This window comes from Salvelinus sp. IW2-2015, linkage group LG4q.1:29, assembly GCF_002910315.2.
Source record: "Salvelinus sp. IW2-2015 linkage group LG4q.1:29, ASM291031v2, whole genome shotgun sequence".
Classification (NCBI taxonomy): Eukaryota; Metazoa; Chordata; class Actinopteri; order Salmoniformes; family Salmonidae; genus Salvelinus; species Salvelinus sp. IW2-2015.
In genome coordinates, this window is record NC_036842.1 from 31,051,495 (window position 1) to 31,074,736 (window position 23,242).

The 23,242-nt window shown below is 42.9% G+C and overlaps 1 protein-coding gene across 1 annotated transcript in view; it reads left to right on the forward strand.

Annotated features, from left to right (window-relative positions):
• The window catches only part of LOC111960893 (collagen alpha-1(V) chain-like), a 198,533-nt gene that overhangs the window by 158,305 nt on the left and 16,986 nt on the right, over positions 1–23,242 (forward strand). Inside the window, exons 31-57 of the mRNA XM_070442065.1 lie at positions 4,011–4,064; positions 4,451–4,504; positions 6,134–6,178; positions 6,389–6,442; positions 6,566–6,610; positions 6,750–6,803; positions 6,977–7,030; positions 7,146–7,199; positions 8,172–8,369; positions 11,429–11,482; positions 12,106–12,213; positions 12,531–12,638; positions 14,933–15,040; positions 15,258–15,365; positions 15,505–15,558; positions 15,770–15,877; positions 18,648–18,701; positions 19,082–19,189; positions 19,421–19,474; positions 19,625–19,678; positions 19,845–20,060; positions 20,556–20,609; positions 20,886–20,939; positions 21,335–21,442; positions 21,622–21,711; positions 22,387–22,440; positions 22,767–23,031. Of these exons, the coding sequence (XP_070298166.1) occupies positions 4,011–4,064; positions 4,451–4,504; positions 6,134–6,178; positions 6,389–6,442; positions 6,566–6,610; positions 6,750–6,803; positions 6,977–7,030; positions 7,146–7,199; positions 8,172–8,369; positions 11,429–11,482; positions 12,106–12,213; positions 12,531–12,638; positions 14,933–15,040; positions 15,258–15,365; positions 15,505–15,558; positions 15,770–15,877; positions 18,648–18,701; positions 19,082–19,189; positions 19,421–19,474; positions 19,625–19,678; positions 19,845–20,060; positions 20,556–20,609; positions 20,886–20,939; positions 21,335–21,442; positions 21,622–21,711; positions 22,387–22,440; positions 22,767–23,031 (2,371 nt within the window). The remainder of the gene's footprint in view (positions 1–4,010; positions 4,065–4,450; positions 4,505–6,133; positions 6,179–6,388; positions 6,443–6,565; positions 6,611–6,749; positions 6,804–6,976; positions 7,031–7,145; positions 7,200–8,171; positions 8,370–11,428; positions 11,483–12,105; positions 12,214–12,530; positions 12,639–14,932; positions 15,041–15,257; positions 15,366–15,504; positions 15,559–15,769; positions 15,878–18,647; positions 18,702–19,081; positions 19,190–19,420; positions 19,475–19,624; positions 19,679–19,844; positions 20,061–20,555; positions 20,610–20,885; positions 20,940–21,334; positions 21,443–21,621; positions 21,712–22,386; positions 22,441–22,766; positions 23,032–23,242) is intronic.

The window sequence follows — 23,242 nt, forward strand, 5'->3', positions numbered from 1 at the left end:
ACTTTTAAAATTGACATTATATCTTGCTGACCAACTCCTCATATTTTAAAATGACATTTTCTTGTGACCAACTCCTCATACTTTAAAATGACATTATTCTTGTGACCAACTCCTCATACTTTTTAAAATGACATTTATTCTTGTGACCAACTCCTCATACTTTTAAAATGACATTATTTCTTGTGACCAACTCCTCATACTTTTAAAATGACATTATTCTGTGACCAACTCCTCATACTTTTAAAATGACATTATTCTTGTTGACCAACTCCTCAATACTTTTAAAATGACATTATCTTGTGACCAACTCCTTCATACTTTTAAAATGAATTATTCTTTTGGACCAATCCTCATACTTTTAAAATGACATTATTCTTTGTGACCAACTCCTTCATATCTTTTAAAATTTGATCATTATTACTGTGACCAACTCCTCATACTTTTAAAAATGACATTATTTCTTGTGACCAACTCTCTCATACTTTTAAAATGACATTATTCTTGTGACCAACTCCTCATACTTTTAAAATGACATTATTCTTGTGACCAACTCCTCATACTTTTAAAAATTGACATTATTCTTGTGACCAACTCCTCATACTTTTAAAATGACATTATTCTTGTGACCAACTCCTCATACTTTAAAATGACATTATTCTTGTGACCAAACTCCTACATACTTTTAAAATGACATTATTCTTGTGACCAACTCCTCATACTTTATAAAATGGACATTATTCTTGTGTGACCAACTCCTCATACTTTTAAAATGACATTATTCTTGTGACCAACTCCTCATACTTTTAAAATAACATTATTTGTGACCAACTCCTCATACTTTTAAATGACATATATTACTTGTGGACCAAACTCCTCATACTTTTAAAATGACATTATTCTTGTGACCAACTCCTCATACTTTTAAAACTGGACATTATTCTTGTGACCACACTCTTCATACTTTTAAATGACATTATTCTTGGTGACCCAACTCCTTCAGACTTTTAAAATGACATTATTCTTGTGACCAACTCCTCATACTTTTACAAAAGACATTATTCTGTGACCAACTCCTCATACTTTTAAAAAGACATTATTCTTGTGACTCAACTCCTCATACTGTTAAAATGACAATTATTCTTGTGACCAACTCCTCATACTTTTAAATGACATTATTCTTTGACCAACTCCTCATACTTTTAAAATGACATTATTCTTGGTGACCAACTCTCATACTTTTAAAATGACATTATCTTGTGACAACTCCTCAATAACTTTTAAAATGACATATATTCTTGTGACCAACTCCTCATACTTTTAAAATGACATTATTCTTGTGACCAACTCCTCATACTTTTAAAATGACATTATTCTTGTGACCAACTCCTCATACTTTTTAAAATGACATTATCTCTTGGACCAACTCCTCAACTTTTAAAATGACATTATTCTGTGACCAACTCCTCATACTTTTAAAATGACATTATTCTTGTGACCAACTCCTCATACTTTTAAAATGACATTATTTTGTGACCAACTCCTCATACTTTTTAAAATGACATTATGATCTTGTGACCAACTCCTCATACTTAAAATGACATTATTCTTGTGACCAACTCCTCATACTTTTAAAAGAGCCATTATTCTTGTGTGACCAACCCTCATACTTTTAAAAAGCCCATTATTGTATTGTGACCAAATCCTATTAAGTTACTGGAAACAGAAGTTGAGGACGAAAGACCACCACTCAACTTCTCAGTCTACCTGCCACCTGCTCTTAAACGTACATGTTTAGGATATGTTTGGTCCATAACCGGTGAAACTCTGGAGTGACCTTATTTCTGTTCATTAAAAACAAGGGACAGTTATTTTTGAAGCTATAAGACTTAAAATAGTTATTACTTTTCCCCAGTACAGTGTCTCTTCTACTCTCAATTATGTAGTTGGGAAATCAGAACATTTAAGGAGTTCTCTGGAGAGTTCTTATTGAAGAAGTGAACATAGGAGAGACGCAGTTTCACCGGGGAGAGAGGTCGCAGAGCAGGTGGAAAGGAGGACCAGAGGAGTTAAGAGCCAGTAGCAGATAAGGGATTTCCTGAGAGCTTCACCACGTTCAGAGGTCGCGAGAGAAGGAGGAGGGAGAGAGAAGACAGCTTCCACATGTTATGGGGAAAAATCTAGCTAAGGACACAAGCAAACGGTTATGTTGTTTTAAAACAATCTATCCAAAGCAATCTCAAGATATAGAAAGACCTTTCAGTCTCCCCTGCTGTATTTACTGACCCCAGAATGTAGAAAGAAGGGAGACTGGATAGAGGAGATAAGAATTGGGGAGTCCACTCGGATCTACCCAGAGAGATGTATTTAGCTCAACAGGAGGATGTTGACAGCAATACCCAGGTTTACAGACCTATGCGCGCAATCCATAACACACTACAAACCTCATCTAAAGTCACTCTTACAGACATATGTATTGTATGTTCATGTTAACAGAGAGGTACTTGATAATAATAAATCCAAATTAAAGCATGATTAGCATGATTCGAGGTGTAGTCCCAACGAGTACTAGAACCGTGAGACTGATGGGTGAAACGTGTTGTTGCGTGATTTTCCTGGCCCAGATCAGGGCAAAGCTTGGCGTGCCTTTGTCTACCCTCTTCCAGGGTTTTGCACAGAGCATGATCTGTTTCCCGGAATAATGACGCATGACCAAAAACGTTAAAGTCACTCCCATTTGCGCTTGACCCCCAGTTTCTCTCTTCTTTCTCATAGTGCTTTGGTTCATCCAACAAGTGAGGTAATATGTTTCTGCCGTTAGTCGTCTTTTAACTGGAAGAAGCCCTGAAAGTTGAAACATATGCAGTGTATATTGTTAGTTCACAAGCTGATTTGATACTGAACGGTAAGCCAGCGGCCTTTTTAAAGTATGCAGGAGGTTTCGGTCCTCACCAAGAAATAAATGATCATTTCGTAGGCGAAGCGACTTCTTACGCGCGACACAAGCACCCGGAAGAATGCAGTTGGTGTGAAACATTGTTCATTTGTGAATCGCTCACCTAAAAGACACTGTCTGTCAACTGAGAGCCAAGAAAGTGTACAGGATTTGTTTACCCACTACCATTTAGAGTGTTACATCAGGGACAGCAAAACTTTAACCCACGACCCAGTAGCATCTGAGCGATATCCGATTCAATGCATCACTACTGCCGGTCACTACAACAAGGCAGCTTTTACCAACTCCTCATACTTTTAAAATGACATTATTCTTGTGACCAACTCCTCATACTTTTAAAATGACATTATTCTTGTGACCAACTCCTCATACTTTAAAAAGGCCATTATTCTTGTGACCAACTCCTCATACTTTAAAAAGGCCATTATTATTGTGACCAAATCTCTATTAAGTTACATGGAACAGAAGTTGAGGACGAAAGACCACCACTCAACTTCTCAGTCTACCTGCCACCTGCTCTTAAACTGTACATGTTTAGGATATGGTTGGTCCATAACCGGTGAAACTCTGGAGTGACCTTATTTTCTGTTCATTAAAACAAGGACAGTTATTTTTGAAGCTATAAGACTTAAAATAGTTATTTACTTTTCCCCAGTACAGTGTCTCTCTCTACTCTCATTATGTAGTTGGGAATCAGAATCATTTAGGAGTATCTCTGGAGAGTTCTATTTGAAGAAGTGGAACATGGAGAGAGCCAGTTTCCTCTTCCCACGTCCCGTCCACGTCTAGCAGGACCAGGGTGTAAACAAAACAGATTGGCTTCACATTGGCCTGACCCAGAATAGGGGGACTGGAGGAGATAGATTGAGGATCTAAAGAGATAGTACAGAGGATTGTTTCAGCAATACAGTACAGTACCCATTACACACAACCATAGTCACTCTACAGTATATGTATGTTCATGTAAAAAGGACTTTATAAATAAATCCAAAATGATTATTGATTGATATACATACAGAACCGATGGTGACTGTGTTCTGATTTTCCTGGCCCACAGGGCAAACTGGGTGTTCCAGGGTTGCCAGGATATCCAGGAAGACCAGGACCAAAGGTAAGTCCCCCTTTCCTCCCCAGGTCCCTCTCTTTCTCTATCTTTATTACAGTGGATGTTTCTGGGAGCCGCTTCTGAAGAGCCCTTGATTGAACATGGCGTTAGTGATGACCTGATTTGATCTGACGGGCCAGCGGGGCAGCACTCTTACGCAGGCAGGGTGCAGGGTGAACATGTTTGAACCTCCCTAATCTGTCTGACACCAAAAGGAAGGATTTTTACCCTTTTGGTGTCAGACAGACGCCCACTGCCCAGCCGCTATCCACAATGCATCACTACTGCCTACAACAGCGCTTTTATTTTACACAACTCAACAACTTTGTTCCTAACCTTTGATTAACCTGGGATTTAATCTCTCTCTCTTTCCCTTCTTTTTCTCAACACAGGGATCTCAGGGATTCCAAGGTTTCCCCGGAGCCAACGGAGAGAAAGGAACAAGGGTATGTCAGAGAACATTTCCTGTCAAAGTTTTAGTACTTTTTATGTAGTATTAGTTTCCTTAAGTTTCAAGTTATACTCTACATACCTACAAAACAACCTACTGTGGATGTGCGAGCCAGCTACGTGCATTTCACTTTGTAGTTTTAGTATTCAACCCACCCCCTGAGAGGATTGGATCAATACTGAATCAGATCAATGGAGACAGGGTTTTTTCTCTCTCTAGTGCTAATTCAAAACTCCAGGGAGTTTTAGTCAAAGGGAAGAAGATTAATCCAAGGACTAAAGTACAGTTGTATTTCTTCTTCATTACCATCCTCACATCAACCCATTTTTTAAGAGCATTGAAAAGCGCCACAAAGGTCATTTATCATATTGTACGGTACTTGGCAAAATATTTCATTTTCTTTTAAAGAGACGGGTCATTAGTTTAGTCTGGAGAGTAATGGTTTGTCACAAAGTGTGGAGCGACGGACGGTACACAAGGCTTTTTATCTTCTATCGCAGAAATATGAGAATTTATGTAGCAGAACCCTTAACGCTCTGATGTAGAGCGATGGTCGTCACATTTACATTAGTTTCATTGCTGTCATTTGTACATCTAAAACCCACAAAGCCATAATTCCTTTCTTTATTAATTTGACGTACAGTAAGGGAATACGGTATCATATTGCTCTGAAATCATGGAAATATGGCTTACTGTTGTTTTCTAGATGTACCTCAATGGTCTCTCGCCCAACAACAGTTTAGGATATCTAAACCCGTTTATCTAGTTTTATTATCAAAAAATGAAAGTTGTTTTCTCATTTGAAACTTATATAAACATGAAATAAATGTACCTAAGTCATTTAGCAGACACTCTTATCCAGAGCGACGCATAGCGAAGGTTGAATGAGGAATAAGTCTAAATGTGTTAGGAATTTTGTTAATAATAACTAAAACAATTTCTAGATTTAGATAAAACTATAACTAATTGAACTCTGCACGCCTAGTGAAAAGAGATTTGTGCTGTGGGTTATAAAGTAAGCAGAAAGGGTCGTTAAACTATGGTTGAACTGACCCAACTTAGCCCTGAGATGTTTAGATAAGGCAGTGAGTAACTTTTTAGGTCTTCCATTATCTTGAGTTGTCTGCTAAAGTGGTAATAAATTATAGTGAGCCTTCAGGAGAATAGATTATATTGTGTGTCATGTGTGTGCGCTGGGAAGTTGGAATGAACTTTTGAACCTGTTTTATATTGGTCAGGAGGAGGAGATTTATTCTGTAACCTATGACGTCATATCTTGTATATAAACTGTTGTTTATGGTCAAATGGTAGCGTGCTCTGAGAATAAATACTATTATCTAATTTTAATAAGACTGTATCCTGTCTATTTTATGTTAATAAGTATCTTACAAATTCTTATAAATAGACAGATTGATCTTAATTAATGAGTACATTAGAGGAATTATTTAATTCCCTTAACAATATGTTAGTTGAAGTAGCAATGGTGAGAGTGGGAATGGGACTAATCTAATGATAAGTACAGGTCTAGTTCATCTGATAGGTTAGATAAGTCAGGGTAGTCTCAAATTCATTACCATGACAACTTGTGACCTCTGACCTCTGTATGTGTTCTGATTCCTCACAGGGACTTGCAGGGAAGGCTGGCCCAAGAGGACAGAGAGGACCAACGGTAGGTCTGCTTCCCCTTAGACCTCCACTATCCACAGGCAATAGAGGTAACCGTGACAACGGTGTGTCCGGATTACCTTGACCCCCAATAGGAGGTTAAGTGAATGAAAGGAGAACATTCTCTATTGGTGGATATCTTCAGAGGTTCTACTGTCATTATTGGTATTCCTCCCTCCTCACGTTCCTCCTCTTATTCTTCCTCTTCTCCCAGGGGCCTCGTGGAGAGAGGGGACCAAGGGGACCAACAGGAAAAGCTGGACCAAAGGTGAGTCAGGGTCTTTGATCTGACATGGCGGACAAAGTGCCTCACTGTCATACAGTGGTATGATCTTGTCTATCATTGGCTGAGTCCCTTCTGACCACTTCCTGTTTCCCTCCTGTCTCCCAGGGTACCTCAGGAAGTGATGGCCCCCCAGGACCTCCCGGTGAGAGGGTATGTACTGGAGCATCCTTCACCTCAAACACCAATTAATCTATATCATCCTGATCCATTTCCAACAGTGCTTATTGATCACTGGTTGATTGATTGGTTGATTCATTGATTGACTGTATCGTCTGCTTGTGTGTTTAAGGGTCTTCCAGGGCCTCAAGGACCAACAGGATTCCCCGGACCAAAGGGCCCACCCGTAAGACAAACAAAACCTACAACACAACAATGGCACACACATAATACTGTCTTTCCTCTGTGTTCGTCTGTCTATAGTGTTTTACTGGTATGCTAGGTTTCTCTGAGACCCAATCTGTACTCTACATGTATATGTGTAGCAGCTCTGGGCTTTTCTGTCTGTGTGTTTCTCAGGGACCTGCTGGGAAAGATGGTCTGCCCGGACACCCTGGACAGAGAGGAGAGACTGTGAGTACACACAGTGTTGTTGTCATCCTACACCTGTGTCATAGACCAAAGTTTATATTCTCCTGAACCTTGTATACCATCTTCTTACCGCTCTTCTTCTCTCTTCTCCTCGCAGGGTTTCCAAGGCAAGACTGGCCCACCTGGACCCCCAGGAGTGGTTGGACCTCAGGTGAGTTCTGTCACATACAACCATACAAATAAGACACGAACAACACCATAATACTAACACACACACACACACCACCACCACAAAACTAACATACCACCACAATACTAACACACACCCCACTATGTCATATCTTCTGTGACACACACCACCCAATACAATACATTTCAGTGGGCTGGTCTCATCGACAAATAGACGTGCAGAGATCATGTGTGTAGGATTAGTTTATTATCACTGATGAGTAGCTTGATGTGACTCACATTGTGTTAATGCGGTGACATAACTCTGTAGACAGAACACTTCCTATTTGTCAGTCCTCATCTAACTTAGATGCAGTTAGGGAAAGAAATTAGGCCTCACCAAAATCATGTACTGTAAATAATGAATGCCCACGCGTTTGTATGCAATGCATATCAATGAACACTGATTAGCTACAGTAGGGCTCTCAAACACACCATTTAGTTTTTTATCTCTTACCTAGGCTAAGGTTAAGATGATGGTGGGCAGGATGTGCAGTTAGCAGTCATTAGGGTGTCGCAAGAGTCACAAAAGGATGACTTACAGGTGTCGTAATAATGTCATAGTGAGTTTTAGGTTGAGTTTTTGCCTTGTTTGTTGTGCTGACAGAAGGGCTTTCGTCCTGTCTATATCTGGCTAGGCATGACTGTCAGAGTGTTGTTTATCCTCTTAGATATTAGCACTTGGCTGTTTATTCATTATGCATGCTCAGATAACAGCCATTTCCACACAGAGCTTTTCTCCTAATGCTAATTGAGAACATGACATGTATCGATGATGTTGTTCTGGCAGATGGAAGACACCTTCCGGGAGTGACTAGCGGGTACCGGAGGTTCTGGCCTTCCACTCACCCACGCTCTGTCACCCTGTACTCATACATTCTGTACAGACACCCTGATACACTTTGTTGTCTCATTCATATTCTCTCTCTTTTTCTCTCTCTCTCTCCCTCCACAGGGCCCCACAGGTGAGACTGGACCAATGGGAGAGCGTGGCCATCCAGGACCCCCAGGCCCACCCGGTGAGCAGGGTCTCCCTGGATCTGCTGGTAAAGAGGGAGCTAAGGGTGACCCCGGTCCTGCTGGCCCGGCTGGTAAGGATGGGCCCCCGGGTCTGAGAGGGTTCCCAGGAGAGAGAGGTCTGCCCGGCCCAGTGGTGAGTAGCACACACCTCACATCATTTGTGATCGATCGGCTCGATTCGGTCTTATGTAGCAAAATTTTTAAATATGTTTTTTACATTGGATAAATGGTAAAGACTCTACAAAATGGTATATCATACACTACAGTTGAGGTACAATGGGGAAGTAATTATGCTTTGAAAGTTGATAAACTTAACCCCACTTTTGAGAAAATGGGCCTTGAATGTTTTGGTAAACCTACTGGAGAGCTCTTCTTTGTCTATACCCAATCAGCATCGTTCACACCCTCTTCAGCCTTAGCCCCACCCATCTCTTTAAGGATTCACATGTGAGGCCATGTGCTAAAAAGAGTGAGAATGGTAGTGTATTAAACAACCAAAGATTTCAAGACTAAAGGCTGGTTTATACTACGTCTATCGACATGTCTGTAGACAATTGTCGCAGTGACATCATGAACATTCTATTGTCGTCCGCCATCAAACATGTCGTTGTCGTTATGAAAAGTATAAACACAAAAACAACAGGCTGCATGACATCAGCAGCCTGGTGGTCCAAAATAGCACAACTGGTGTATTTTAACACCAATAAACCCATCCGTTTAAAAATGAATTTAGTATACTGTATGTCAGTCGAGCAAACCAGGCAACTAAAAGCAACTTTCTCAACAATATTTTGGTTTGTTTATAGCTTGTTAGTTAGCTAGCTATCTAAAGTTAAGTTAGCTGGCTAGTCAGTTCAAATAATGACCATAACATATAGCTGACAACGTCTTAACTTTAGTTAATTTGTATTCATTATTACAGGAAAATAAACTCACAACAAGATCATTATTTACAAGTTAATGGCGAGCCAATTACAAAAAATATCTTACTGTTGTGAGTGTGATGAAATAAAAGCAGGGCATTCTACCTGAGAATTGTAGAACTTGGACACTGTCTCGTTGGCCTAACATAATATATTAATTTGACTTCGGTGCATGTTGTTCTTCACATTACCGTCTCTAGTAAACACACAAATCAAATCAAATCAAAGTTTATTTGTCAGGTGCGCCGAATACACCAGGTGTAGTAGACCTTACAGTGAAATGCTTACTTACAGGCTCTAACCAATGGTGTGGGGAAAAAAAGGTGTGTGTGTGTGTGTGTGTGTGTGTGTGTGTGTGTGTGTGTGTGTGTGTGTGTGTGTGTGTGTGTGTGTGTGTGTGTGTGTGTGTGTGTGTGTGTGTGTGTGTGTGTGTGTGTGTGTGTGTGTGTGTGTGTGTGTGTGTGTGTGTGTGTGTGTGTGTGTGTGTAAGTAAAGAAATAAAACAACAGTAAAAAGACATTTGAAAAAAGAGTAGCAAGGTTATATACAGACACCGGTTAGTCAGGCTTATTGAGGTAGTATGTACATGTAGGTATCGTTAAAGTGACTGCATATAGAGTATGATGAACAGAGAGTAGCAGTAGTGTAAAAGAGGGGTTGGCGGGTGGTGGGACACAATGTATATAGCCCGGTTAGCCAATGTGCGGGAGCACTGGTTGGTCGGGCCAATTTAGGTAGTATGTACATGAATCTACAGTTAAAGTAACTATGCATAGAAAATAAACAGAGAGTAGCAGCAGCGTAAAAAGAGGGGTTGGGGGGGCACAATGCAAATAGTCTGGGTAGCCATTTGGTTACCTGTTCAGGAGTCTTATGGCCTGGGGGTAAAAACTGTTGAGAAGCCTTTTTGTCCTAGACTTGGCACTCCGGTACCGCTTGCCATGCGGTAGTAGAGAGAACAGTCTATGAATCAAGATTTATTTGTCACATGCACAGGATACAGAAGGTGTAAATGGTACAGTGAAATGGTTACTTCCATAGTGGAGTATTTTGTTTAGACTTGTAGCTAGCTAGCTCAACAATGAACCATAATCGCAACTCATAACGTTACTACCCTCCATGAATATGCAGGTATCTAACCAAACTAGGTTCAATGTTAGCTAGCTAACATTAGGCTATAACTAGCAATGCAAATGGCTCTGATACGAATAATTTTACTAAACAGATCATACACGTAACATTAGCTAGTGAGCCAGCCTGCTAACGTTAGCTAGCTAGCTAACAGTATGCTTTAATTTGCAATGAAATACATGGATGAACGCTTCTCCCTCTCTGTCACGGATTCCATGTTTGCCCTTAGTTTGAAGATGTAATCCGGAGACAGGTGTTTTATATAACAGCCTTCTGTATGTTCGCTTTTTGACTCCCTCCGCATATTTGCAATGAAATGCCAGAATTTTCTCCATCTCATCATACTCTGCTTCCACTGGGCATTCCACTGATTTCAAAACTCAGTCCTACAGAAAGTGGAGAGCAACTCTTTTGCAGTTCTTCGTGATATCTCTCAAAAAAGACACGTTAGAAAGGATCACCTACACATACTAACCAGCTCATGATATAGACAGAAGTGGCTACATGGCAGACTCATCTCTCCACATGTCTAGCCCATCCATTATCTCAGCCAATCATGGCTAGCGGGAAGGTTCCTGACTTTTTCCGTGGCTAAACCAACTAGGCTCATCATTTTATTCATATTTACAGATGGCATAAAAGTTTGTTATTAAGGCATATGAAAGTTCACATGTTCCAGAAGGCATTTCTGCCAAAAAACACATTTTTCTAAAAAAATGAATGTTTACGTTGCAATGCCTCTCCTGTGAAGTAGTGACGCGGGACATACACCTAGTTTCCTGAAACAAGTCACATTTCTGTCTTATCTTTGGGATGGATAAGATTCAAATCAATCAGATTTATTTTAGAGTTAGTTGCCTTTCTTGTGTAAACATGAGGAGTTCACATAGGCTTTCATGATTACAGCTTCTTCCCTCAGTAGCCTGTATCCTCTCAGTCAGGACAGTGGGGGGATTCTGGGATAAATAGAGGGGTTCCGCCCCGGCGTTAAGGAAGGATGAGATGTATTCTGCTTCCATCACAGAACATGTTTGTTTTCTAAAGATTTGCTTCCCCTTCCCTCTCTCTCTCTCTCTCTCTCTCTCTCTCTCTCTTCTCATCGTCTCTCTCCTCTCTTTCTCTCTCTCTCTCTGTACAGGGGGCTCACGGCCTGAAAGGTAGTGAAGGACCCAACGGCCCACCTGGACCTGCTGTGAGTATGGCTGATGAGCACACATCCACCAACACCCTCTCTTCATCTCTCACACTCTCTATCAGTAGTTGTCTCTCTATCACTCTATCATTATCTCTCTGTGTTTTTCTCTATTTCTCTCTCTTCCCTCTTTTTATTTTGCACACGCACTGCGAACAATGTTTATAGCTCATCAGTTGTACCAGCATGCATTACATCATGTTTTAACGATATTCATAGTTCATCCATTAATAGGTTCCACCTATTTAGTGGATTTGCCTAATGTTAAGATTCTACCCTAAGATATCAAAATATGTTATCAAAAAAGTAATGTACCTGCTGTAGACTAGTTCTCCAGGGATATACAGCACTTTTACAGGTATGAAGGTAGTACTGTAATGCGGGTAGTACTGTAAAAGCAGAGACATGTTTAGATGGGGAACAACATTCTGTGGCAGCCATGCTTGCGCCCCTTTAACATTACATGGGGAATATTTAAACAATGCTATGTTACTAAAGTAGAATTAGAACAATATAAAACATTCTTCAAATTGACCCGACTTTCTAAGTATATGGCTTTGAATAAAGATAGTACAAGACTCGTTAGTAGTGACCTATACTGACGGTGTCTCTCTGTGTTTTAGGGTTCCCCTGGTGAGCGTGGTCCTGCTGGCCCAGCCGGACCCACCGGTCTCCCTGGACGACCAGGACCACAGGGACCCCCTGGACCCGCTGGAGAGAAGGGTGGACCGGTAAGACCCAGTTCAGTTCAGCCTGGTTCTGTCCATGCTACTAGTTTCAACATAAACCCTGTTGTTAGAAAACAAACACATTTCTCTCAGCCACTGTATATCTCAGCCTCCTCGTTTGAATCGACTTATTGTACAGTACAGTAGTGTTCAGGTCAATTCTATTCTAATTCAGTCAATTCAGGAAGTAAATGGTTTACATCCTGAATTGACTGAATCAAAATGGAATTGATTTCAACCCTGCAGTTTAGTAAGTCTGCAGATGAGAGTTGTCTGGTAAATGAGTGAAATTAAATGTACTGTAATTTAATGTGCTATAGGGTGAAAAAGGACCCCAAGGCCCCGCCGGTAGAGATGGTGTCCAGGGACCTGTTGGTCTGCCTGGCCCAGCTGGACCTCTCGGACCCCCAGGAGAGGATGGAGACAAGGTGGGTTGGCCCACTGAGGGGAGAGTAGTATGCGTTTGTGTGTGTGTGTGTGTGTGTGTGTTTCCGTGCGTGTGAATTTATATAAAAGTGAACACTTAGCAGCTTAGATAAAAACAAAATGTCTATCACTCTCTGACTCGAACACACAAACATACTCAACGTGATGATTTATATCAAAGGCAGGGGGTGTTTGTCCTCTCTCATGACCCTCTCTCTCCTCAGGGGTGTTGACAGGCAGAGTTGGCTCTGACTGACATGTCTTTAAGTCTTTCCAGCTGACAGATAGCTGAACCCGTTATGTCGATCATTTGTACGTTTCAGATGGTAGAGAGAGGAGCTGCTATTAGTATGCAGACACACTGAGACACACACACTATAGAGACAGAGAGAGAGAGAGAGAGAGCGAGAGAGAGAGAGGGAGACAGAGCGACAGACAGAGGGAGAAAGAGAGATGGAGAAACATTTGTATGAAGATCAGCCGTAATTTAATATTTTATCCTTGGAGGAATGCTGCTTTAGTTGTTAACTGGCCTTAGTCTCTTTCTCCTGGTGTTGGGGGACACAGGGAATACTGAGGTATTTGACATTCAGAAAGAGAGAGAGAGAGAGAGAGACACACAAAGAGGATCTCACTAACATTCACAGTCTCATTATAAGGCCTTTCACACTCGGAACAGGGAGGATAACTCCAAGGGCTTTATTAAGAGGAGTTAAGGAGAGTAGAATAATGTTGTTTCAGAAGCAATAAGCATCCTCTGGGCTGGCTTAGGAAAAGTCTGACTCAATGTTTTCCCACCATTTCAAACACCTAGAGACTGCAAACGCATTTGAGTATGCGTAACAGTGTGACGTTCTGGTGTTCTGATTTTGCAGTGCAAATGCAGTGCAAACAAGTTGTGAATGGAATCCGTGACAGGCTGCTAGTTGTGTGCCACATATAGATGACAAACCCCTTCTGGGATGTGGTCCTTTGTAGATCAGTTGGTAGAGCATGGTGCTTGTACCACAAGGGTAGTGGGTTTGATTCCTGGGACCACTGAAATGTATGTATGCATGACTATAAGTCGCTTTGGAGAAAAGTGTCTGCTAAATGGCGTATATATATTATATAATTATTATATTACATATACAGATAATTGACAAAATAATGGAAACACTTGAGTAAATGAGGGATACAAAGTATATTGAAAGCAGGTACTTCCACACAGGTGTGGTTCCTGAGTTAATTAATTATTTAACATCCCGTCATGCTTAGGGTAATATATAAAAATGCTGGGCAGGTCATTATTTTGGCCACCATGGCTAAGCCCCCATAGTATGACAATGACCTCATCCACAGGGCACTAGTGGTCACTGAATAGTTTGATGAGCATGAAAACGATGTAAGCCATATACCATGGCTGTCTCAGTCACCAGATCTCAACTCAATTGTACCGCCTGAGACAGCGTTTTGTACCACCATCAACAAAACACCAAATAATGACATTTCTCGTGGAAGAATGGTGTCGCATCCCTCCAGTAGAGTTCCAGACACTTGTAGAATCTATGCCAAGGTGCATTGAAGCTGTTCTTGTGGTGTCCTAACGCCATATTGAGACACTTTATGTTGGTGTTTCCTTTATTTTGGCAGTTACCTGTACATTATATTTGTTTTTGTTTTGTGCTGCTACCACGTTGTGCTGCTGCCATGTTGTGTTGCTCCCATGTTGTTGTCATGTTGTGTTGCTGCCTTGTTGTGTTGCTTCCATGTTGTTGTCATGTTGTGTTGCTACCGTGCTGTGTTTTCATGTGTTGCTGCCATGCTACGTTGTTGTCTTAGGTCTCTCTTTATGTAGTGTTGTGGTGTCTCTCTAGTCGTGATGTGTGTTTTGTTCTGTTTTGTTCTATATTTTTTATTTATTTAAACATTTTAATCCTAGCCCATGTCCCCGGCATGAGACCTTTTGCCTTTTGGTAGGCCGTCATTGTAAATAAGAATTTGTTCTTAACTGACTTGCCTAGTTAAATAAAGGTTAAATAAAATAAATAAATAAATATATTATGTGACTCCTAGCTCTGACACTGTGTCACTGAATGATATTTGAAGGCAACAATGACATATACCCAACAAAAAGCCCTAAAACCTCTCTTATCTCCCTGCCAAGCATTTACTCACATACAAATCTTAATTTAGCTGAACACTAGCTCAACAGGATTAAAGTGAGTTAACTCAACAGGATTAAAGTGAGTTAACTCAACAGGATTCATTGAGTTGTGATGACTGCTGTTGTGATTGTCTTTGTTTCTATTACCAGGGAGAGATTGGAGAGCCAGGTCAGAAGGGAGGCAAAGGAGACAAAGGAGAGCATGGTCCACCTGGTCCTACTGGTCCCCAAGGCCCGGTTGGAGCGCCTGGTCCTGCTGTAAGTATCCCACTAAACCATTTCACCCTCCAGTTCATTGGATATGATGTCACTTCCTGTCCATGCCACAGTCTCTTGACCTGGTCTATGCCACAGTTCAAAATCAAATTATTCTCTACCCCTTACTCTCTTACGTATGTACATTCTATCCCCTCCCTCTCTCTCTCTTTCTCCTTCTATCTCTCTTTCTCTTCTCCTCTCTCTCTCGGGTGTGTAGGGAGCTGATGGAGAGCCCGGTCCCAGAGGTCAGCAGGGTCTGTTTGGCCAGAAGGGAGATGAAGGATCCAGAGGGTTCAATGGACCCCCTGGCCCAGTGGGACTGCAGGTCAGAACAATAATCAGAACCAGGGACAGTCTATGGTTGTGTCCCAAATGGCACCCTTATCCCTATGTAGTGGATTTATTTTGTCCAGGGCTCATGTTGTTGTGATTGTGACTGACATCATTATCTTGTCTGACTGCAGGGATTACCAGGTCCAGCCGGCGAGAAAGGAGAAACTGGAGACGTTGGTCAGATGGTAAGAGTTCCTACTATTCTCTTATGCAATATTGCTATAGAGTTTCATGAAATAGAGCAAGAATTCTAATGTACCAGTATTGAGTGTATGTATAGGGATTGTGTACAATGAATTTAGCACTGTCGGTTTCCTATATTTATATGATGATAGTTTATTCCTATTTGTATGTGATGACAGTAGACTCATCACTCTTTTTCTCCTTCCCTCCTAGGGTCCTCCCGGTCCTCCTGGCCCCAGAGGTCCCTCCGGACCCCCAGGAGCTGACGGCCCTCAGGGACCTCCTGGTGGTATTGGAAACCCTGGATCTGTTGGAGAGAAGGTAAGGTCCACCTGTTAATACCCTTCACCTCAATGTAGAACCCATAGAAATACAATCCATTAATCCAAAATGGATTATATTTCTATGGTAGAACCTTTCCATAGTTTTCTGAAGATTCCTACACTTGGCCTAGTCCTCTTGACCCCATTGGAAGCCATGACTCTCCTAGTCCACCATGACTCTCCTAGTCCACCATGGGTCTCCTAGTCCACTACGGGTCTCCTAGTCCACCATGGGTCTCCTAGTCCACCATGGGTCTCCTGGTCCACCATGGGTTTCCTAGTCCACCATGGGTCTCCTAGTCCACCATGGGTCTCCTAATCCACCATGGGTCTCCTAGTTCACCATGGGTCTCGTAGTCCACCATGCATCTCCTAATCCACCATGGGTTTCCTAATCCACCATGGGTCTCCTAGTCCACCATGACTCTCCTAGTGCACCATGGGTCTCCTAATCCGCCATGACTCTCCTAGTGCACCATGGGTCTCCTAATCCGCCATACTCTTCACTAGGTGCACCATGACTCTCCTAGTGCACCATGACTCTCCTAGTGCACCATGACTCTCCTAGTGCACCATGGGTCTCCTAGTCCACCATGGGTCTTCTAGTACTTAGAGATCTACATAGCAGAGGATTCAGACAGTATTGAGGTACATAGTCGTTATGCCGTCTGTTCCTGCACATAAAATCCCCATAGTTCACAGCAGTCCAGAGTAGATGGCAACGTCTATTTACCCTGTTGCTGAGCTCAGAGCTAGAAGGTGTCTCATCTATCAGTGTAACTGTGGTTTAAAGTAGCAACAAGAGACAGATAGTCTTACTGTGCAAGAGGTCCAATTGTCAGTTTGAGTTTCAGTACAACATTATTCAGATCAACACTCATCCTCTTTGCAAGGCTTTTGTCACCATCAATATTTGATGTGGCTATTCAATAGATCATGTTTTAAATTGGAAACGCTCATTTTCATTCTTCAACGTGAGTGTGAGGACACGCAGCACAACACACACACCACATGCACGTGCGCACGCACACAACACAACACACACACACACACACACACACACACAACACACACACACACACACACACACACACACCACACACACACACACACACACACACACACACACACACACACACACACACACACACACACACACACACACACAGCTTAATGGTAGTGTTTTCATCCTCAACAGTATTGTCGTTGGAGAGAGTAGAAGTATGAATTAATACTCAAAGTGACTGTGGAGATGCTGAATGCATTATTTAAAACAGCTCTTACAAAATAAGCCTTGGTATTTTGCTCACCGTCAGGGGCAGACGATCGAGGTAGCTGTTTGATTATGAAAGCTTTGTCTTGGCACCCGCAGCCCCACTGTCCACCAAACGCTCTCAGCATTTCTACTGCAATGATGGCGTATTTTTGTTTTATCTGGCCCATCGATAGAATGACCTTCGCCCCTGAGAGTCTTCCCCCTGGGAGCACACATCCACCTTCCTCAAACAAAGCTTAGCTCACCACAATTACAATCCTCTCTCTGGCTAATCTGATCTGAGCTGATCTGGCTGCTTTTTATAGCAGTGGTTTAGTCTTCCTTTCTCGCTATCTTTCCTGTTTGTCCCCCTATCTCTCTCTCTCTTTCTCGCTCTCTCTCCCTTTCTCCTTTCTTTCTCTCTCTCTCTCTCTCTCTCTCTCTCTCTCTCTCTCTCTCTCTCTCTCTCTCTCTCTCTCTCTCTCCTCTCTCTCTCTCTCCTTTCTTCTCTCTGCTCTCTTTTTCTTTCTCTCCTTCTCTCTCTTCTTGTCTCTCTCTCTCTCTCTCTCTTTCTCTCGTAATCTCTCTCTCTCTCTCGCAATCTCTCTCGCTATCTCTCTCTCTCTTTCTCCCGCTATCTCTCTCTTTCTCTCCCTATAGGGACTAGGGTGCCATTTGGTATGTAGCCCCTATGTGGAGTCAGGCTTCCCAGAGAGACACAGGGCTGTATAAAAAGCTTAGTACAGGAGAGAGAATAACTCATGCTTTTAAACAGGCCTCTCTCTCTGCTCTGGTCTCTCTGCTCGCACTCTGTGCTCTGCTCTCTGTGCTCTGCTCTCTGTGCTCTGCTCTCTGTGCTCTGCTCTCTCTGCTCTGCTCTCTCTGCTCTGCTCTCTGTGCTCTGCTCTCTCTGCTCTGCTGCCTGGACTAGATATCCTGACAGAAACAAAAGTGCTTTGGGAAAGAGGCCAGATGCTCATTTAGGTTATGGATGGGTATGATAACCTAGAGCTAGGCCTGTGCGCACTAGGCACAGTTTGGCTCAGCTCTGTACAGTTCAATCCAAATCCACCAGGCCAAGCAGTTTGCTGCCCTGTCCCTCCCATCACAGACCAGGGTTAGATAAATATTGTCTCTAGGAACATGCCCATCGTTTGTCCCAATGATTGATTGATTGATTGTGACGACGGGGCCTATGTGACAGTGAGTAACAACAGGGCCTGAAGCCTGGGCCCGCTACCCAATAAGACAGGCAGGGAGAGAGGGAGGGAGAGTGGAAGATGTATGGAGTAGACCAAGAAGGACCCAGAGGTCGCCTGCTCTTTGCCCGCTCCAGGCCCAGCTCTGACTGGCTGTGATGGATTGAAACCCCTGGTGTCATCTCTTTCATTCCCCAGGGGCGTCAGGACATCGGGTTTACTGTAAATATCCATTTTAGAGTTGTTTTGGTTCACTGCCGTTTCTGAATTGTTTTCTTTCTCGTGTTCTATCTCTCTCTCTCTTCCTTTCTCAGGGTGACTCAGGTGAAAACGGAGAACCTGGTCTTCAGGGAGAACTTGGCGGACCTGTAAGTGAACCGACAGCACCTTCACATCATCATCATCATCATCTAACAGAACAACTGTTTCAACACAGCTCCTCCACCACACTACAACTTCCATTCACTGCCTTTCCATTGGAGAGAAGGAAATATTCTGCTGCAAATGCAAAAACTGACCGATTCATATATTTATTATAACAAAACAGTAGAATGAGGCTATTCCTCTTCACCATTACTGTAACAATAACTGAATCAATTCAACAAAGTTGTAATTAAAACCATTATAGACGAAAGCCCACCAACCACATGGAGTGGGTTAAGCACAGTTCTACTGGGCATAGACATGAACAAATTGTTGACACAGTAACACACTGTTGACACACTAACACACTGCCCCACTGTCACAGGGCCCAAGAGGAGAGCGAGGAGAGAAGGGAGAGTCCGGTCCTGCAGGTTCTGCTGGACCCCCCGGCCCTAAAGGTCCCCCTGGAGATGACGGTCCTAAAGGAAGTCCTGTAAGTCCTGGTTACACTTCTCTGTAGAATCACATATCACAGTTCATTGATTGATTGGTTGATTGATTGCAGTTGAGTCCCGTTACTGCCATGTGAATCTATTCCAATGGATGTTATGGATTTGTAATCAATTGTCAGTGGAAGGCAAAGTAAGATGTAGTCTCTAGGGTTATTAAGTTGTCTCTAGAGTCATTCTAGATACTGAGCATTTTGTTTGGATTTCATTTCCAGGGTCCAAGTGGTTTCCCTGGTGATCCTGGTCCCCCTGGCGAGATCGGACAGGCTGTAAGTCACTGAAATGTTACAATGACATTGTTTTGGCATCCAGTTTCTGTAATGCTTTGGCACCTATTGAAATGTAAAAAATCCCACACTGTGCCCTATCCATTCAGTGTCATGCAACTTTCCCCATGTCTCTCTTTCTCCTCCTGCCAGGGTTTAGACGGTCCTCCTGGTGACAAGGGAGATGACGGAGAGGCTGGTCAACCTGTGAGTCTCACCTAACGTATTATTACATCTGTCTAACGACAAACAAGCACTAACAAACTGAGCATTTCTCATATCTGAAGGTAACTACAGTAAACATAGAAGTACTGTACAAGAGGTTTTAGCACTCTGATCATGTACTTTAACCATATCCTTTCTCATCTCTTAGGGTTCTCCTGGACCCACCGGAGAGTCAGGTCCTTCTGGCCCACCAGGAAAGAGAGGCCCCCATGGTACAACTGGACCCGAGGGCAGGCAAGGAGAGAAGGGAGCCAAGGGAGAGTCTGGTCTGGAGGGCCCACAGGGAAAGACAGGCCCCGTTGGTCCTCAGGGAGCACCTGGCAAGCAAGGTTCTGAAGGTCTCAGAGGTATCCCCGGCCCAGTTGTAAGTACAACATTGTTTAATATTTTCATTTCTTTGTGTCATAGCTATTACAGTAACAAGGGACAGTAACTATGAGTTTTCTACAACACTCATAGATGAGTATAGTGACTGATCTTACAAAAGCCATTTCTAATTCATACAATATAAGCATATAGGAATAATACCAATATTGTAATAATAATTAGGTGGGTGCTTACATTTGTCCTATTTCATACGTGTACAATTGTATATTGGAAATGTGTATTTCCTTATCCCCCTGAGAGTGTGGTTACAGCCACGGTCTGCCATTATCAGCGGTGACTCTGGAGCAATTAGCGTTAAGTGCCTTGCTCAATGGCACACAGATTTTTCACCTTGTCGGCAGGGGATTAGAACCAGTGACCTTTCAGTTACTGGCCCAATGCTCTAACAGCTAGGCTACCTGCCACCTTTATATTGTATGTAAAGATCAGATCAGTGGCTTAAAGCATTGACTCGTATCTTGTTTCCATGCAGGGGGAACAAGGTCTTCCAGGTTCCTCAGGCCCCGACGGACCCCCTGGACCCATGGTGAGACAACTAATCTCTGACCTCTAACCCGTAAACCCGGGTCATTGGATGTCACAGGATTCACAGTACCTTGTCTTATTGGGTCAGACATGTAATGTTATATGTCCTCATCTCTTTTACTCTACCTCCCTCTCTACTTCTCTACCCCCTTCCTTCCATCCCTCTCCGCTACAACTCTCCCATATTATTTCCATCTCTCCCTCTCTTGCTCTTTCTCTCCTCTCTCTCTTTCTTTCTCACTCTCTCTCTCCTCTCTCCCTCCTCTCTCCCTCACAGGGTCCTCCAGGATTACCAGGTTTGAAGGGAGACTCTGGCATTAAGGGAGAAAAGGTAAAACCCAACCCCCTGTTTCAGTAGGTTATTGACAAGTACTATACTGTAAATATTACAGTCAAATATTAACATACCTGTTGCATGCATGGCTAAAAGTCACATCCTGTATTGATCTTCTTCCATTGCTAATGATGTTGATGTCTAAAATTCTATAGGGATACACTTGAAATCTGTCGATGGAGATACTGTATATTCCATACTATACACATTCAAGTGAATGATAACTGACGGCTCGGTGTTCAAACCTATTGATTATGTATCTGGTATTAGCCCCAGTGCAGTGAGTCATCACACTAATGATATATGAAGCGAGATTGATTGACAGGCAGATTGATGTGAGTAATTAATTGATTATTGATGCCTGTTTTGATCTGTGTTTCTCTTCTCCTCAGGGCCACCCTGGTCTGATCGGTCTGATCGGGCCTCCAGGAGAGCAGGGAGAGAAGGGTGACAGAGGTCTGCCAGGCCCCCAGGGGACATCAGGACCCAAAGGAGACAATGTTAGTAGACCTACAACTGTTGTTTACATGATTATTGAGCGATGTTTACCTAATAAAAAGTGACATGTTGTGGTTTGGTCTGATAATACAGTTGATCATATCAAGTCAACAGTCAAGTGTGGTTTGATCAGCCTCTCTTCTCTCCTTCCTGTCTTTATTCTCTCCTTCTCTCCCTCCAGGGTATTGCTGGTCCCTCAGGTCCTCTTGGTCCTCTGGGACCTCCAGGATTACCAGGTCCTCCTGGTCCTAAAGGAGCTAAGGGGTCATCGGTAAGCGTCCCACAATCCACCATGTCCCATGTCGTACTGTCCCCTTGAAATCATGTCCCACTGTCCATATAAGTTGTGTATATGGGCTTGTAAAGTCTAAACCATGTCCTACTGTCCATATAAGTTGTGTGTATGGGCTTGTAAAGTCTAAACCATGTCCTACTGTCCATATAAGTTGTGTATATAGGCTTGTAAAGTCTAAACCATGTCCTACTGTCCATATAAGTTGTGTATATGGGCTTGTAAAGTCTAAACCATGTCCTACTGTCCATAGAGGCTGTGTATATGGGCTTGTAAAGTCTAAACCATGTCCTACTGTCCCATAGAAGCTGTGTGTATGGGCTTGTAAAGTCTAAACCATGTCCTACTGTCCATAGAAGCTGTGTGTATGGGCTTGTAAAGTCTAAACCATGTTCTACTGTCCATAGAGCTGTGTATATGGGCTTGTAAAGTCTAAACCATGTCCTACTGTCCACAGAGGCTGTGTATATGGGCTTGTAAAGTCTAAACCATGTCCTACTGTCCATAGAGGCTGTGTATATGGGCTTGTAAAGTCTAAACCATGTCCTACTGTCCATAGAGGCTGGTGTATATGGGCTTGTAAAGTCTAAACCATGTCCTACTGTCCATAGAGGGCTGTGTGTATGATGCTGTGTTCTTTCCTGTCTTCCTCAGGGTCAAACTGTCCCAAGGGAAGAGACTGGTGTTCCTGGACAACCTGGGCCTCCTGTAAGTTATCTTCATGATTGTGTGATGTCATTACATGTTGTTGTTTTGTAGTTTTACCCTGACTAAAACATCTCTCTCCATTTCTCTCCCTCTTTCCCTCTTACCCTCTTCTCTCCCTCTCTCCTCCTCCACCTCTCCCCTTTCCTTCTTCTCTTTTCCCCATCTCCTCTTCCCTCCCCTCCTCCCACTCTCATTTCCCCGTCCTCTACCTCTTCCTCTCCTCCGCACCTCCTCCCCCTCTCCCACCTCTTCTTTCCTCATCTCCACCCCCCTCTCCTTTCCCTGTCTCCTCCTCTCCCCCTTTCTCTCCTTCTCCACCCCGATAGGGTCCTCCTGGGGATGTCATCCACCCGCTGCCCATGCAGTCGAGCCCCAAGCGGAGCCGCAGGAACATCGATGCCAGCCAGATGATGGACGATGCCAATGCAGATGCCAACTACAAGGACTACGACGATGGAATGGAGGAGATCTTCGGATCCCTCAACTCCCTCAAGCTGGAGATCGAGCAGATGAAGCACCCACTCGGAACACAGGGCAACCCCGCCCGCACCTGCAAGGACCTGCAGCTCTGCCACCCTGACTTCCCCGACGGTGGGCATCGATTTGAGATCTGAAATACTAAATCTGACATTCTGAAATCTTACTAAGTTCGGTGCTGAAGCCCAGGAATAATCTTGTTTGAAACTTGTTTGGAAAAGGTGGCTGGTGCTAGCCATCTTTTTCATACAGGTGGGACTATTTTATATAGGTCAAGGACCAAGTGTCACTACTATAATGGATTTAAATGTGATAGAGAAATAGG